An 18,546-nucleotide genomic window follows, 5' to 3' on the forward strand; every position below is an offset into this window, starting at 1 on the left:
AACACAGAATGTTTTTCTATTCATTTCTGTTGTCTTCACTTTCCTTCAGCAGCATTTTATAATTTCAATGTATAAATCTTTTGTCTTCTTGATTTCTATTTTATTTTTTTATTGTATTGTAAGTGGGATTGTTTTCTTTTCCTTTTAGATTGTTCACTGTACTTGTACAGAAATGAAGTTGAGGGATATCTGGGTGGGTTGGTGGAGTGTCTGACTCTTAGTCTCGACTTAGATCATGATCTCTTAGTTTGTGGGATTTAGCCCCATGTGGGGCTCTTCACCAACAGTGTGAATCCTGCTTAGACTTCTCTCTCTCTGTGCTTCTCTGCCCTTCGCACATGCGCGCACGCGCTTTCTCTCTCTCTCAAATAAATTGAAAAACAAATGCAATGGATTATTCTGTGTTCACTTTGTATGCTTCTCCATTGCTGAATTCATTTATAGTTCTAACAGGTTTCTTTTTGTGGACACTTTAGGTTTTCTCCATTAGGATCATATCATCTACAAACATGCTTTTACCTCTTTCCAAAATGGATGCCTTTTATTTCTGTTCGTTGGTTGATTACTCTGACTAGGACTTCCAGTACTATGTGGAATTCAAGTAATGAATGCAGGCATCTTTGTCTTGTTTCTGATCTAAAAGGAAAAGCTTTCAGTCTGTCACTATTGAGTATGATATTGACTATAGGTTTTTCATAAATGGCTTTTATTATGTTGAGATTGTTTCCTTCTGTTCCTGGTTTGTTGAGTGTTTTTATCATGAAAGGGTGTTGGATTTTGTCAAATACTTTTTCTACATCAATTAAGATCATCATATTTTTTCCCCTTTTATTAACTGTTTATGTGGTGTAGTGTGTTGATTTTTTTTTTTTTCATATGTTGAGCCATTCTTGCATTCCAGGAATAGATCTCACTTGGTCCTGGTGTCCTCCTGGGTCCTTTTAATTTGTTAAGGAATTTGGTTTGTTAGAGTTTTGTTGGAGATTAACTGCATTAGTGTGTATAAGGAATACTGGTTTGTGGTTTTCTTCTCTTGTGTTGTCTTGCTTTGTGTCAGGATGTTGGCCTCACAGAATGACTTAGGAGAGATACAGTTGATTTCTTACATGTTGCTCTTAACACATGCAACCTTGCAAAACTGATACTTCTAGTTTCATGGCTAATGTTTATGTAGAGATGGAACCGGGACACATGTCACTTGGCTATAAAGCAGCTGCCTGGCTTCCAGTTGGGGACTGAGGCACATGGTCACTGGTTACTAGGAGATGTTGTAGTATCAGAAGCTGAGTCCCCTTTTCCCCTTGAGGTTTGAGCTGTCTAAGTCTCAGTAAACTTGACAATATGGGCAGGTGAACATGTGCTTAGACAAGTCATTCTCCTCTGAAAATGGTATATCATGGGTAGATTGGGATGAATTTAATGAAAAGTGTATTAATAACAGCAGTGATGATGCTATTGATAATGAGCTTTCAAAGGACATTGAAGGATTGAAGGTAGGGAAGAAGGGAAAACCAGGCCAGTGATAATACATTGAAGACCAGAAAGTGTCCAAGAGTTAAATTCCTTTGTATAAATCTTGGGGTATATATTATTTCTTAATAATAAATCCTGGATAGGGACTTACTCTAAGTTTTTATCTCCCATATTGCATGGATGCCTAAATTGATCAAATTCTCTGAAATCTTGAATTATCATTAATCACTTAATCTGAATTTTAGGGGCACCTTGGTGGCTAAGTCAGTTAAGCATCCAACTTGATTTCTGCTCAGGTCATGATCTCAAGGTCATGAGCTCAAGTTCCATTTTGGGCTCTGTGGTTGGGCTCTGTGCTGGGCATGGAACCTGTTTAAGATTCTCTCCCTCTCTTTCTCTCCTTCTCTCTCCCTCTCTCTGTTCCTCCCTAGTTGATGTGTGCATGCATGCTCTTTCTCCAAAATAAAACCCAAAAAACAAAAAAAACACTGAACTTTAAATCCTGGTTTTTTATTAACATTCCTAATATTGGTCGTTTCCTGATTATTATTTTCATATAAATGAAATTATGTCATTTTTATGAAGATTCTTGAGTTGCTTTACTTACTCTCAAAACTTGAATACATCCAATTAAGTATAAGTGTTATTTTTGTATTGTTACCTTTTTTGGGGTTTATGACTTATTAATGTTCTTGGAGCTTGTACTCATGTGAAAATAGTTCTTAAAGTTCTTGAATGAAGCCTCTTGATAGAAGCTGTGTACAGTATTGTTGGGACAGCGTGTCCTAGATGTACATATCGTAATTACGGTTTTTGAAAAATTTCTTACAGGCAAAATGTCAGCATTATAAGAAAAAACAAATGGAACAACAAGAGACCATTGCTTTTTTGCAAAAGGATATCTATAGATTAACAAAGGAGGAGGAAGAGCGCATTGTTACTCAAAACAGAGTGTTTGCTTATCTCTGCAAAAGAGTTCCTCATACCGTCTTGGATAGACAGTAATGTTTCCTACATAAATTGATATGTGTAGCTGGATTCATTATTTTTTTTAAACAGATTTTATCTTGGGAGTGGTTATATCTCTTATAAACTAGAGGAGTCTTCCTCCCTTTCTTGCCTGCTTATTTTTGCCCTCAGAATGTCATTGACTTGTTGAAGAAACTAGTCATTTGTCCTGGAGAAGTTCATGCTAGCTTCGTTTCCTTATTATGTCATTTAATTTATTCTTCTGTCTCCTATATTTTCTCTAAACTGGGAATTTGGGCTAAATTTAGATACAGATATTTTTGGCAGGGGTGCCTGAGTGGCTCAGTCAGTTAAGCATCCAAGTCTTGGTTTTGGTTAAGGCCGTGATCTCACAGTTGTGAGATGGAGCCCCGTGTTGGGCTCTGCACTGACAGCACAGAACCTGCTTGAGATTCCCTCTCTCTCTCCCTGTTTGCCCAAATGCACTCTTTCTCTCTCGCTCTCTCTCTCAAAATAAATAAACTTTAAAAAAGAAGGAAAAATATTCTTGGCAAAAATACTTCATAGGTGGTAATGTATGCTTCTACTTGTGACGTATCAGGAGGCACATGTCTTGTTGACTTAATTCTTAGAGATACTAAGATTGTTGGGGTTAAATAGTAATTTGATCCTTCAACTATAAAATTCCCCATCATCTTGTCATCTAATGGTTTCACCCAATTGATGATTTTGCAAAATGGTGATTTTTCAATCCTGCTGCTGCTGCTGCTGCTACTGCTGCTGTTGTTGTTGTTGTTCTTCTTCTTCTTTTTTTGCTGGAATTCTTTCATAAAACAGAGCCTTTCCTATTGACTAGGGGTTCTTTGGTTGCCCTATGTGGCTTGTTACAGGAAAGATAGAATTAATGCTCAGGTTTTTCATCTTAATTCCTACTTTTTGTTAAAAAAAAACTTCTTTTAGAGTTTATTTATTTTGAGAGAAAGAGAGAGAGAGCTAGCAGAGCCAGACTTGCAACCAACTGAGCCACCCAGGCACCCCTTAATTCCCACTTTTTGGAGTAAGGAGTTGATACTCTTTTGATTTCCAGTGATAAGCAATAAGATTTTTTGTTGCTGGCTATCTCCCCTTTTTTTAAAGTTGTTAACTCATGTATTTTAATGATCAAATTACTCTGTCTTCAGCCCGTGGGAACTTTTTCATGCTGTTATTATATCCTTTTGACTCAACCTTATTAATCTTTGGTAAATTTCTTACTTTTAGGCAGAAGGCACATTCTGTACTTTATTTATTTATTTTTTGCCCCAGGGCAAAAATATCTGAGAGTCGACTCAGATATTTGTTAAAGCTAACACTAAACATTTAGAGTTAACTAAATTAAATTTAAAATTAATTAGACATTTCTTTTAATCAGAAATGATTTTTAGAGATCACAATTTTGTTTGTTTGTCATGCTTCTAATGTTATTATGTTGTCATTGATTTTAGGACTTTTTAGTGAAGAGTGCAGGGAATTATATATATTTGTGGGGAAAAAACAAATTATTGATTTTTTTTATATCAGAATTTAACCTTACGGAATTTTTATTTAAAGTCTGATTCTGCATTTGTAACTTTCTTTTATGCTAGAAATCGTTTTTCCTAACAATAATAATTTATTTGCTTTATTGTGTAACCTATAAAAATTGTTTCAAAATAATACCAGAATTACTGCTAACAATAAGCCTACTTCATGAAGTTTAAATTTCTTTGCAATTATCTTTGACATCAATAATGTATTCTAGGATACAAATACAGTGTTCTAAAATATTTTGAAACCTTTCTTTGTGTGTTTGTGTCACCAAATTAATATACAGTTAGGTTTATTTATTTAAATTTGGTTTGAATTCTTAGGGATTGCTTTTTTATATTCCATTTACTTTTGAATATGTAAGATGTCAATATGATTCCAATTCAAAACTAATTATTCATATTTAGAAAAGTTGTGTTTTCATTTCTGTCCCCTTGACCCTATTCCTTATCTTCCCCTATACGTAATTTTAAATGTTTAGTGATGTTTTTAGCAAAAACAAGCAGTATGAATATTATATTCATATTTCTCCCCTTTTTAAGTTTATTTTTTAAAGCGATAGAGCACAAGCAGGAGAGGGGCAGAGAGAAAGAGGGATAGAGAATCTTAAGCAGGCTCTATGCTGTCAGCGTGGAGCCTGATGTGGGGCTCCATCTCATGAACTGTGAGATGACTGAGCCAAAATAAGAGTCGGATGCTTAAGCAACCGAGTCCCCCAGGCACCCCCACATTACTTCTTTCTGTATAAAAGATAGCACCATGGTTTTTTTCCCCCTTAATAGTATAAACTAATTATATTTTAACTAGTCTTATGTATTTACAGAATAGGATTGGGGATCTTTACTCACTAGGAATTTCTGTTTTGCCATAAAAATAAATGAGTTCCCATATAAATTAAAAACAAGTTAAGACTAGATTATTTTGATAGTTATTTAAGAGATAATGCACACATACATAATTATCATCCTTTTGAAGGAAGAATAAGGACAAATATTTAAAAATTAAAATACCATAAATATATACAGATAGGTATAAATAAATTTTATTTTACTAATTAAAAAATATTTTGATGTTTGTTTATTTTTGAGAGAGAGCAAGAGAGAGCAGAGGAGGGGCAGAGGAGGAAATCACAAAATCTGAAGCAGGCTCCAAGCTCTGAGCTGTCAGCAGAAAGCCCAACATGGGGTTTGAACCCATGGACCATGAGATCATGACCTGAGCCAAAGTCAGACACTTAACTGACTGAACCACCCAGATGTCCCTACTTTTTTTTAAAGTTTATTTCTTTATTTTGAGAGAGAGGTAGCATGAATGGGGAAGGGGCAGAGAAAGAGAGAGAGAATCCCAAGCAGGCTCTGTGCTGTCAGCATGGAGCCAGATGCGGGGCCTGATGTCACGAACCTGAGCTGAAATCAAGAGTGGGATGCTTAACAACTGAGCAACCCAGACACCCAATATTTTATTTTATTTTATTTAGTTTGAGATGGAGCAAGCATGAGTGGGGGGGAGAGAGAGAGAGAGAGAGAGAGGGAGGGAGAGAGGGAGGGAGGGACGGAGGGAGGGAATCTTAAGCATGGATTCCAACATGGGGCTCAGTCCTGACCCTGGAATATTGATCTGAGCCAAAATCGAGAGTCAGATGCTCAACCAACTGAGCCAAGAAGGCACCCCTAGGGGTGAATAAATTTAGAAAAGAGAGGAGCAAGGAAAGAAAAATAGGGGTAAGGAGAACTGAAAGAAGGAAAGGGAGATGCGGACAGTGGGAGAACGAGGCCTCTAAGGGAGGAATGAAGGCGGAAGGGGAATGAAGACAAGAATAGGAGACCGCCAATTTCAGTAAGAGGACAAGAGAAAAGAGAAGGATTGAGAGAATTTATGTGTCTTCTGAAGTCAAGCTAATTCAGATGTGAGTTTGTCTGATGACCTAGAGGTTGTCTATTTGGTTTTTAATAAGGCTAATTTTGAGTTTGAGGTACGGAACTTAAAAATGGTGAATTAACCTTATGAGAAATATGTGAGTTGGAACCACTACAGCTCTTGTTAAAAGTTACAAAGGCATTGGGCAAAACAATATAGAACCTACACAGATGAGTAAAAACACGTTCCCTGCCATTATGGACATGACAATCTAGCTGGGTAGCTAGAAACATACTCAGGTAAGTAAAATATAAGGCAAATAGTGGTCTGTGCTGTAATGGGGGGCATATAGGATACTAAGTGGACATGACAGTAGAGGTTATTTTCCTTTGAGGAAGATGGGGGTGACCAAAAAGGTTTCATGATGGAAATAATTTATAAACTTGATTATTAGAAACTATAGAATTGTAATAGGTAGAGGTAAGGGAAAGGTATTTTGGTTAAAGAAGTGTGGTGGCAGGAAAACAGAATATATTTGAAAATAGCAAGTAGTCCAAGAGGTCTAGAGCAGAGAGGGTGGACGAAATGATGATGGTAAGTGTCTTAGGAAACGATATGGAAAGGTGTGCTAGAACTTTGAAGGGCTCAAACTCCAGGCTGAAGAGTTGGGGTTCTGCTTACTATACAGAAGGAAGACCCTACTCCCCAGGATATCTGATCAAAGAAATTAAACCCAAAGACAAAAAGACCAGTTACTAATAGTTGTAGTCGTCTAGGTTGGAGATCGCAAAGGCCTGCGTTAGAGCCAAAAGAAAAGAGAGCTGTGGCAAAGATGGACAGGAATTGTCCACACTAACTGTAGATACTGAAAGGAGGAGAGAAATCAAAGATAGCCAGATTTCAAGCTTGGTTTGGGGAAGAGGGATGGAAGATGATGAATTCATTTATGGACATGTACTTAGGTACCTCCCATCAGCCTTGTAGAGATACTTGACCTACAATTAGAAGGGCCAAACTCCAGAGACTCTCCAAATTTCAGATAGAGGAACAAAGGAGAGGGAGAATAGGAGTTACCTTTGGGTGTCAGGGTAACTAAGGAATACAAATATTTTAGGAAAGAGAGGTGATAAGAAGTATATGCTGCCTAATCATTTCATGTGTTTGCCTTCTCGCTGCCTTGCTCAGAAATCTGTTTGACACACAGTAAGCCTTTGCTACAAGTTTATTGAAGGTATCTGGTAACAATCAGAATGAATCAAGTTTGCTATGAAGAAAAAGCGAGAGTGGTGGCATAAAGGAGATGTAGGGGGTGAGAGGGTTCGTGAGGGATATAAAAGAAATGGAAGCATTTTTGTGGGGTAATAGGAAAGCTAGTATGTGTTGAGATGGAGAAAGATTGAAGAGAAAGAATAATCCAGAAAGTTGTAATAGTAAGAGCACAATTGGCTGAATTAGCTCTGGAATAAAAAGAGATGAGTAAGTTTCTCCAGATGGGGAAATAGTATAAATTCTTGCTTTAAAAAGAATAACATGTGAAAACAAGTGCTGTTTTTCTCTTCAAGGGTTTTTACAAATGCAATACATTCATAAAAATTCAAACAGTATAAAAGTGCATAAAGTAAAATATTACATACCTGCTTACCCCTCCTAATTCCCACATTCCAGAGATAATCACTTTTTAATAGTTCAGTTTGTGCCCTTCCTAGGCTTGAACAAGAGGAGTGCCTTTGGCAGTTTGCAAGAGATGATGGTTCATTGTATAGTAGGGCTGTGAGTTTATTGATGAACTTCTAGCATTCTGCTCTCTGCCCAATTAGTCATCTGACACCCAGCACCATCCCGTAGGTTAAGGTATTGTCTCCCAGTTAAAAACCCACAGGGTTAGGCTCCTGGGTAGCTCAGTTGGTTAAGTAGCTGACTCTTGATTTCGGCTTAGGTCCTGAGATAAAGCCGCGCATCAGGCTCCAAACTGTGCCTGCTTGGAATTTTCTCTCTTCCTCTGCCCCTCCACTACATGCGCTCTCAAAAAAAAAAAAAAAAATTAAAAAGAAACCCACAGAGTTCTCATTCAAGATAATTACAACTTCATGTACAATTATTTCTCTTTAAAACAGAAATGGAGTTAATACTCCATATTTGGCTATGCAACACTACTTTTGTCCCTTTTCAATTTTTATTAGGACATATAAATTTACGTTTCTTCTATGCTTCATTGTTTTCTATAGAGCGGATGTGTCATTATTTATGGAACTTCCCCCTATTGAAGAATATTTAGAGTATTTCTGGGTTTTTACTCTGGTAAATAATGGTGCAGTGGACAGCTTTGTTCATCTTGAATTACAAGCTTAAGCAAATATTTTTGTGGGAGCAATTGCTAGAGATAAAACTGCTAGGACAAGGAAAATACTCATTTAATATGTTGAGATCTAAAGTTCATGGTTATTTTAAAATCTGTACTTTGAAATTAAAATATATGGTTTAGTATAATATTTGTGGTAAAAAAAATCACTTAAGTTTTTACTCGCTGGACACATTCATCACTGTGATTTGAAATTATGTAGAGAGAATAGTAGTAAATGCTTCAATACCACATTTTGAAAACTAAGTTCATCTTCTGTTTTCTAGGTTGCTTTGCCTAATTGATTATTATGAATCTAAAATTAGAAAACTTCATAAACAGAGGTAAGATTCATCCTGTATTACAGTTTTCAAAGTCAGTTACCTAGTCATGAACTACACCAAAATTTTTATAATGTTTTGAAATTTTAAATATATTTTGGAACTCTTCCTAATATAACTATGAATTTATTTTTATAAAGATCTTGAAGAGTGCATTTTGCTTTTTATATTAAAATTTATTGTTGTCTTTATTTTAAAATATGTGAGTTTAAAAATCACCAAATTATTGGTCACAGAAGAAATAGTATTTGTTTTAGTTTCTTGAAGTATTATAATTTGTTCTATACATCTAGCCAATGGACAGTTTACTGAGTATATCCACAGGGTACATAGCATTCAACTAGCTACCTAACAAAGTGCAAACTAATTAATTTACAGATTTATAGGAGATAAAGATAAAACATCATAGTGAAAAATCACACATGGAGTAGAACACACTTGTCACCTCTGATTAAAAAAATAAGGGTAAAGATAAAGATAATGGTCATTGACTAACCTAAAATAACTGAGGGGTATCTAAGGGCCCTGTTTCATTGTTTATAGATGGAATAATTCCTTGAGCAATATTTATTTGAGCACCTACCTCGTGCCATGTTATTTTAGGTACTTAATATGCTTTAATAAACATGCACATACATTCTCTGCTGCATTCTCAGATTCTTACCCCATGACTAATGACTCCAGTAACACAGCAGGACCAATGCTAGAGCTGTGCTGGTTGCTGATTCCTTCTAGTAGCTTGGGGACTATTAAAAAAAAAAAAAAAAGTGTGTGTGTGGCAGGATGGAGAGAAAAAGGAAGGAAGGGAAGACAAGAAGAGAACAACTACTGATTGAGCAATTCCTTGTTTCATTCTTTCCAGAAAGTAGCTTTATATCAAGTAACTTCAGAGACTTCCTATTTCCAAGTGAGACTGTGTCCTTCAGATGGTGTTAATTTCTACAGAGATGGGACACAGTTTTGGATATGGTTCTTACCTTCTAAGATTTTACAGTATAGTAAGGGGGATATAATGTAAACATTATAATTAAGAAAAATAATAAGAGATTAAAAAAGCACTAATACACATGATGTCATAAGAGAGTAGTGACTAAAACAGACAGTAATATAGGACTTTAGAACAAGAACAATATGGTTTTGGTTGGAGTGACCAGGGAAGTCTTTACAAAGCAAATGAAGGTTGTATTTGTGCTTGAAGGAAGAGGAAAATTTGGGAAAGCAGAAAGGCAACAAAGCTGTGAGCAAAAGTGCATAGATACAAGAGTGTAGACTTTTTTTTTTTTTAATGGCACTGTGATTGAGCCAATTTGGCTGCAGTTCAACGGATTTGTAGTATCCTATAGAGTAATCTTTCACATAATGCACCAAGTAAGCTATAAATGAATGACAAGGCATCATTTGCCTTGGAAAAAAGGAAAGTACTTTTTCCTTTACTACAGAAAAACTGGATATTTCAGGTTTTTTCAGGGTTCTCGAGAAATGGAAACAATAGGATATATATTGATGTAAATAGATTTATTTTAAAGGACTTGGTTCATGTGACCTGCCTAAAGATCATGAAGGCCATATACGAAAGATCCACAGCTAATATAATCTTCAGTGGGGAAAACTGAGAGCTTCCCCCTAAGGTCAGGAACATGACAGGAATGTCCACTCTCACCACTGTTACTCAACATAGTGTTGGAAGTCCTAACCTTACCAGCCAGACACAAAAAGAATAGGCATCCAAAATGACAAGGAGGATGTCAAACTTTCAATATTCTCAGACACATTATACTCTTTTTGGGAAAACCCAAAAGTCTCTGCCAAAAAACTGCTATAACTGATCCATGAATTCAGCAGTTGCAGGATATGAAAATCAATGTACAGAAACCAGCAGAAAGAGAAATCAAGGAATCGATCCCATTTACATTCGCCTCAAACCATAAAATGCCTAGGAATAAACCTAACCAAAGAGGTGAAAAATTTATATGCTGAATACTATAGAAAGCTTATGAAAGAAATTGAAGAAGACACAAAGAAAAATGGAAAAACATTCCATGCTTCTAGATTGGAAGACCAAATATTATTAAAATGTCTATACACTCAAAGCAATCTACATATTCACTGCAATCCCTATCAAAATAGGACCAGCATTCTTCATTGAGCTAAAACATACAATCCTAAAATTTTTATGGAACCACAAAAGATCCTGAATAGCCAAAGTAATGTTGACGAAATGTATTACAAAGCTATAATCAAGACAGTGTGGTACTGGCACAAAAACAGACACACAGATCAATGGAACAGAATAGAGAACCCAAGAATGGACCAACAAACATATGGCCAACTAATTTTTGACAAAACAGAAAAGAATATCCAATGGAAGGGCACCTGGGTTGCTCAGTTGGTTAGGCGCCTGACTTTGGCTCTGGTCATCATCTCATGGTTTGTGGCTTGAGCCCCACGTCAGGCTCTGCTGAGAGTTCAGAGCCTGGAGTCTGCTTTGGATTCTGTGTCTCCCTCCCTCTCTTCCCCTCCCCTGCTTGTGCTCACTCGCTCTCTCTCAAAAATAAATGTTAAAAAATATATCCAATAGAAAAAAGAAAGGGTCTTCAGCAGATGTGTTGGGAAAGCTGGACAGTGACCTGCAAGAATGGACCTGGACTACTTTCTTAAACCATACACAAAAATAAAATGGATGAAAGACCTCTAACTGTAAGACAGGAAGCCATCAAAATCCTTGAGAAAGCAGGCAAAAAGCTGTTTGACCTTGGCTTCAGCAACTTCATACTCAACATGTCTTCAGAGGCAAGGGAAACAAAAGCAAACATGAACTATTGGGACATCATCAAGGTAAAAAGCTTCTGCACAGGAAGGAAACAAATGACACACTGGATAAAAGGTTAGTATCAAAAATCTATAAAGAACTTAACAAACCAAATAATCCAGTGAAGAAATGGGCCAAAGATATGAATAGACATTTTTCCAAAGAAGACAGCCAGATGGCTAACTCATGAAAAAATGCTCAATACCACTCATTATCAGGAAAATACACAATGAGATACCACCTCACACCAGTTAGAATGACTAAGATTAACAAGTTGGACAATATATATATTGACTAGGATGTGGAAAAAGAGAAACCTTTTTGCACTGCTGATGGGAATGCAAACCCATCATTCTGGAAAACAGTGTGGAGGTTCCTCAAAAAATTAAAAATAGAACTACCCTACAACCCAGCAATTGCACTAGTAGGTGTTTATCCAAAGGATACAAAACTATTTATTTGAAGGAGCACATGGACCCCAATGTTTAGAGTAGCGCTATCAAAAATAGCCAAAATATGGAAAGAGCCCAAATGTCCATCAACTGATAAATGGATAAAGATGTGTTTTATATTGTGTACACACACACACACACACACACACACACACACACACACACACACTGGAATATTGGCGATCAAAAAGAAGGAAATCTTGACACTTGCAACATCATGGATGGTACTAGAATATATTATGCTAAGCAAAATAAGTCACTCAGAGAAAGACAAATATATGATTTCACTCGTGTGGAATTTAAGAAACAGATGAACATAGGGGAAGGGAAGGAAAGGAAGAATAAGATAAAAATGGAGAGAGAGAGAGAGAGAGAGAGAGACAAACCATTAGAGACTCAAGTACAGGGAACAAACAATTGCTGGCGAGGTGTTGGGTTGGGGGGATGGGATGCATAGGTGATGGGCATTAAGGAGGGCACTTGTTGGGATGAGCACTGGGTGCTATATGGAAGTGGTGAATCACTAAATTCTGTTCCTGAAATCATTATTACACTATACTAACTTGGATTTAAATTAAAAAATAATACATAAAGGAATTAGTTCATGTGATTTGGAGGCAGGCCAGCAGGCTGGAGACCCAGGAAAGAGTTCCTTTTTGCAGGTCTCAGGCTTTGTTCTTAAGGCATTTAATTGCATGAGGCCTTTCCACATTAGAAAAGGTTCTCCTTAAAGTCTATTGTTTTAAATGCTAATCACATCGAAAAATACCTCACACCATCATCTAGACTGGTGTTGGACTAAACAGCTGTGCACCAAGGCCTAGCCAACCTGACACTAAAATGAACAGTCATAGTATGTAAGAGTAAAGGGAAGGAAAATGAAGAATTTAATGGCTTGAGAGGTTGCAAACTGAAATTCACACAATCAAGAAAATAATGAAATTGAGTGAAGCAGGTTAGGTGAGGACTGTGGCAAACTGGACAGCTATGTACTGTCCTTCTAAAGGAGCCATTACTACACACTCTAGCCATATGATACCTAGTAAGAATGTGAACTCAGTGTTGCTGGATTTCCTGAGTGGTTTGGGGTTTTTTTTTGAGAAAAATTAGAAGATTATATTTATAAATAAGATTCTTCTTATTAAAAAAGTTTGTTGGGGTGCATGGGTGGTTCAGTCAGTTAAGCATCTGACTTCAGGTCAAGTCATGATTTCATGGTCCGTGGGTTCGAGCCCCGCATTGGGCTCTATGCTGATAGCTCAGAGCCTGGAGCCTGCTTCGGATTCTGTGTCTCCCTTTCTCTTTGCCCCTCCCCCACTCAGGCTCTGTCTCTCTTTGTCTCAAAAATTAAACATTAAAAAAACTTTTTAAAAAATTAAAGTTTTTTTTTTTTAATGTTTATTTGAGGGGGAGGAGGGGCAGAGAGTGAGGGATATACAGAATCCAAAACAGGCTCCAGGCTTTGAGCTATCGGCATAGAGCCCAATGCGGGGCTCGAACCCATGGACCATGAAATCATGACTTGAGCTGAAGTCGGATGCTTACCTGACTGAGCCACCCAGGAGCCCCATAAATAAGATTTTTAATGTTCACAATTAGCTCAGTGATTTAAAAATATATATGGTCCACAATGAACAAACTAATGGTTGCCAGAGGGAAGGGGAGTGGAAGATAAAGGCTTCCAGTTATGGAATCAGTAAGTCATGTGAAAAATAGAGAAAGCATAGGGAATATAGGCAGTGATACTGTAATAACTTGTGGTAATGGATGGCAGGTCCACTTGTGAGGATAGAGAACATACAGAGAAGTTGAGTCACTATCATCGTGACATACTGTGTATCAACTGTACTCATAAAGAATTGAAAAAAAACAAAAACAAAAGTATAGTACAAACTGAGTATCAGATGCAACCTTTGAGCCATGTCGTTAGTAAATTCTAATCTAGAGTCAGGCATTTGCAAATTTCTCTGTGACGCACCAGACAGTAAGTATTATAGGCATTTCAGGCTATATTGTCTTTCAGATGTTCGTTCAACTCTGCTGTTGTAGCAGAAAGCCAGCCGCAAATTATACATAAATGAATTGGCGTGGCTGTGTTCTGTAAAACTTGAACTCCAAAAATCCACAGGCTGCATGCAGCCCACAGGCAGCAGTTTGCTGACTGCTGACTAATTAGATGGTAGAGTTGGGGATTTTTAGTAAGCATATAGCTATCATTTGAAATCTGCCACGTGGAGTATGGTATAAGTTGCCTCTGAAGTTGTGCAAACTGGGTTTGTCTGACTAAAAATGATAGAAGGATGGAGACCGTTGTGGGTTGGAGTGTTGAGTTTGGTTGTTATGAATTTGCAGTAAAAATCCAGGGTTGAGGAATGAGAAGCTTGGGGGGAAAGAATTACTTTTTCACTTAGCAATCCTGTCATCACTGGCCTCGCTGAAGTGAGATAGTTTGGCCTATACAAAATATCTTGTTTGGGCCAGTTATTTGGATTGAATGTCTCTTATTAAGGGAGAAGGAGATAGGAAGAGAATAGGAGCTACATCATAAATAATTGTCTTACAGATGAAAAAGTTAGAAGTCATTTCAGTTTTGTAGTGACAAGTCTCCAAAGAAGAGGGTTTTTCAGGGTTCACTGACTTTATAAACCAGTAGTCTCCTTTCTGGCAATCTGGGTAACTCAGTCGTTAAGCATCTGACTCAGATCATGATCTCAGTTCTTGAGTTCAAGCCCTGCTTCAGGTGAACATGAGTCCCATGTGAGCCCTGCTTCTCTCTCCCTCTGTCTCTCCCTCTCGTTCTCCTTCCACACCGGCTCCCTTCCTTTCCCCCCTTCCCTAGGTCTATCTGCCTCTCGTGCACTTACACCCTCTCTCTCTCAAAAAAAAAAAAAAAAGACTCTCTCTCCCTCTGCCCCTCCCCCTACTCACACCCTCTTTCTAAAATTAAACAAACAAAAACAATAGTCTCCTAAGAGTGAGTACTCACTTGCTAGTGAGGTTGTAGCAACTTCAAGGTGCATCTTGATATCCATAAATAGGGTATTGTTGTCACCTGAAGGAGCAGGAGTATTGTAAAAGGAGGGTATAATTGACACAGATGTTACTGAAGAAAAGACGATGAAAGAGTTGAGAGATGGAGATGAAAGAGGGGAGAAAATGAGGGAAGACAGGCTAAGATATGCAGGCCTACCTGGGATAAACAGGAAGCCCAGGAGGTACACACTATAGAACTAGGGGAGGGGGAGTAAGGGGAGAAGATAGATGGGGCGGGCCGCTTGCAGACACAAAAGCCCCTGCTTAACACCTGTTTATTCAGGCCGGTGTTGCTCAGTTTTTCAGTTTTGTCACTAAAGACAAGTGCTATTGATATGCCACATTGAGGCCTGCCCAGAGCTGCAATGGGAAGCATGAGGCTCAAGAACTCTGAGCACCCCAAGCCCTATCCACTTGTCCTGACCCACAGAAGAATATCTTGCCACACTTACAACCCTTATGCACTGTGCACCTGTGATACAGTATTTGGGAAGACTTCCAGAGGGACTTTGAAGGGAGTTTCTGAATACTGTGGACTGTTACTTTCTGTCTCCATACATGAGCAAACTCAGAAAGTAAGGGAAGTGATGACCAAAGCAGCAGAAATGTAAATATAACAGTTAACCAGTTGGAAGTCTTAAAAAAATGCAGACGCCATAATCTCTGGATAAAGGGGAAAAGTACATTTTAAAATACTAAGTGTTCTGGGAGCATGGGTGGCTTAGTCAGTTGAGCGTCTGACTCTGGCTCAGGTCATGCTCTTGTGGTTTGTCAGCTGTGCTGACAGCTCAGAGTCTGGAGCCTGCTTCAGATTCTGCGTCTCCTTTCTCTGCCCCTCCCCTGCTCTCACGGTCTCTCTCTGTCGTTCAAAAATAAGTAAATGTTAAAAAAAAATAATAGGTGTTCAGCTACGTAACTACTTTTCTTTGCCCAAGTACAGAATAATAATTCAGTATAGATTACATGACATAAATTGCTAGTTATTTGTTAGTATTTCCCTGAATTGGTGGATATGATTAAAGAGCCAAGGAAAATAACATAGGAATAAAACCTACTAGACTCAGATTTTCTTCTGAGATGTCGAAGACATTTGAGAAATTACCCCAGGGAAAATGGTTCCATAGTGAATTAGTAGTTAGGGGAAGCCCCCTCGTTTAATTCCATCTTTCTCTTTAGATAGAAATTTTAAGAAATGGTCTCAGTAACAGAAGCAAGTGACTTTGAAGTTCACTTCCTTATTTCCTGGAAGTGAGTGCTTTCATATCTTTTATTTACATTTAACAGCAGTCCTGTGAAGTAGATGTCACAGCTACTTGTCTGGCAGAAGACAAATTCTGAGATTGATGTACTCAAATATCAATGGGTTAATGGTATCAAGACTTGAATTGTGACTATTAAATCTGTTGCCTTGTCCACTCATACTCTGCATTTTTTTTTGGTATAGGGTTTTTGGTGATGCAAAAGTACTAGAAGAAAAAAGTATGCTTTGGGTTTTTTAAATTCATTCGAAAAGTGCTTTTTTTTTTTTTTCACCACCTCTTATGCCTCATACTCTTCTAGCCAGTGAGATACAATGGTGAACTAAACAAAGTTCTGGTCCACGTGGATCTTACGTTCTAATTAAGGTGATAGTGAACAGAGATGTATTATAATACTGGGTAGTACATTCCAATATTATTCTCTCTGAGTGCAAGTAGGAAATTTGGCTTAAATTTTAATGGATGTTTAGGTTATCAAATCTTTACTGATTTTTATTAGCTATCTTTTTTCATTGAAGATAGATTTTTCATAAGAAGTACACACCAAATGTCTTTTCACAGGCTGTATAAGGAAGATGAAAGTCCATCAGAAGAAGAAAAAGACTACAGAAGTTTGGATGCCTCACTGACTTACAAAGGCCTTCTAATGGTATGGGGACTACATGAGTAATAAGTACTTTTTTATGAAGTAAAATAATCTAGGAAAGCTCACTATTTTTCTATGAAATGTGTTAAAGTCATTACAGAATCAACTCAAGGAATCGAAATTCAAGATTGATATACTTCTAAGTGAAAAGCTGAATCTCCAAAAAGATTTGGAAACCAGGTGAGGAAAACTTAAGTAATTTATATTTAACTTTTGGAAAGTAAATACATCTTGGAATTTGGGGTGTTAAATGAATCTTTGTAGCTCCTTTTCTGTAAAACTAATCCTGGAAACCATGCTTTCACTCATTTTAGACAGTCGTATCTCATCTGGCAGAAGGAACAAGAACACATAGGTAGGCAAGGCAAGTGCAAATACAGGAGCTCACACTGAAGAAGATAAAAGCGGGTAGGAACGCAGAGCAGATTCAGATTTATATCAGCAGGTTTCCCATTCCCCAAAGTACTTCGGAATGTCTTACTGTCTCATCTCACTCATCCTTGTGCTATGAAAGGGGAAGAGAACTGAAGAATGTAAATGGTTTCTATGCAGCGTGCTACCACAGGGGCATGACGCTCTCTGCATGTTGACCGTGAATAGTAAGGAATGAACATTGTCAGGACTTTTTTGTTTAACAAGAGTTTGTTGAATACTTCTTGTAAGTTAGACACTGTCCTAAGCTCTGGTGTAATGACCAAAATAAGTAACTTGTTCTCACAAAGGTTATACTTAAATGGAGAGGGAACTGATAACTACAGTAGGAACCATTTAGGTAAAGTTTAAAAAATCTGCCACATCATAATATATAAATCTATTTAGTAAAAATTGTAAGCCACGTACGGGAATACTAAGCAGTGGATTTGGGGTAGTGGTTACCTAACTAGGGACACACATGGAACCTTAAGTATGTGTATCATGTTTTAGTTAAAAGAGGATTTGAAACAAATATGTTAATATTTGACTTTGGTAAAGCCAAGTAGTGGGACGCCATTATTTGTTTAACTATTCTCTCTTCTTATCTGTATATTTGAAATATTTCACTATAAAAACAAGTAATAGATGAACAACAGTAAAAAAATGGGTAAAAAGTTTTGAACAGGGAATACACAGAAGAAATTTGGTGGAATATTTTAAGAATTTTAATAAGCATATTTGTGACAAGTAACATGGTATTCTTACTTATTAAATACCTTTATAGTTTTACTCAATAAATTAAATGCATTCAATGTGATATACTTTCTACAGGCCCACGCAGCATGAATTAAGACTTTATAAGCAGCAAGTGAAGAAACTGGAGAAAGCTCTTAAGAAAAACATCAAGTAATTATATTGTACCAAAGTTACAGATTCATTGTGGTTTTGTATTTTATTATTTTTATTATCTGTAAGTTTACTTTATGCTTACCTCAGAGTGACCTTAGCTTGAAATTAGCAGACTGATGGAGGGGAAATGACATAGAAGGATATTTTTGAGGGGGAGTTGGCTGCCTCAGTCATCAGAGCATCTTTCTTGTTCCCAAGGTTGTGAGTTCAAGCCCCATGTTGGGTGTGGAGCCTACTTAAAAAAAAAAAAAAGTTACCTTTCTACTAAGATGTAGTTTCTCAAAAGGATATTTCTGGTTCCACAGTTTATCTTTTTATTTTTTTTTAAATGTTTTATTTATTTTTGATACAGGAGAGACAGAGCATGAGAGGGGGAGGGGCAGAGAGAGAAGGAGACACAGAACTGGAAGCAGGCTCCAGGCTCTGAGCTAGCTGGCAGCACAGAGCCTGACACGGGGCTTGAACCCATGAACGTGAGAT

General features: G+C 37.3%; 1 protein-coding gene across 3 annotated transcripts in view; it reads left to right on the top strand.

The window, feature by feature from the left end:
• Nucleotides 1–18,546, top strand: part of CEP70 (centrosomal protein 70) — an 80,337-nt gene that overhangs the window by 35,003 nt on the left and 26,788 nt on the right. For all 3 annotated transcript variants that reach the window (XM_029940182.1, XM_029940183.1, XM_029940185.1), the window contains 5 exons: nt 2,305–2,474; nt 8,491–8,547; nt 16,659–16,746; nt 16,835–16,923; nt 17,989–18,063. In XM_029940182.1, the coding sequence (XP_029796042.1) occupies nt 2,305–2,474; nt 8,491–8,547; nt 16,659–16,746; nt 16,835–16,923; nt 17,989–18,063 (479 nt within the window). The remainder of the gene's footprint in view (nt 1–2,304; nt 2,475–8,490; nt 8,548–16,658; nt 16,747–16,834; nt 16,924–17,988; nt 18,064–18,546) is intronic.

Source organism: Suricata suricatta, chromosome 5 (genome assembly GCF_006229205.1).
Source record: "Suricata suricatta isolate VVHF042 chromosome 5, meerkat_22Aug2017_6uvM2_HiC, whole genome shotgun sequence".
Taxonomy (NCBI): domain Eukaryota; kingdom Metazoa; phylum Chordata; class Mammalia; order Carnivora; family Herpestidae; genus Suricata; species Suricata suricatta.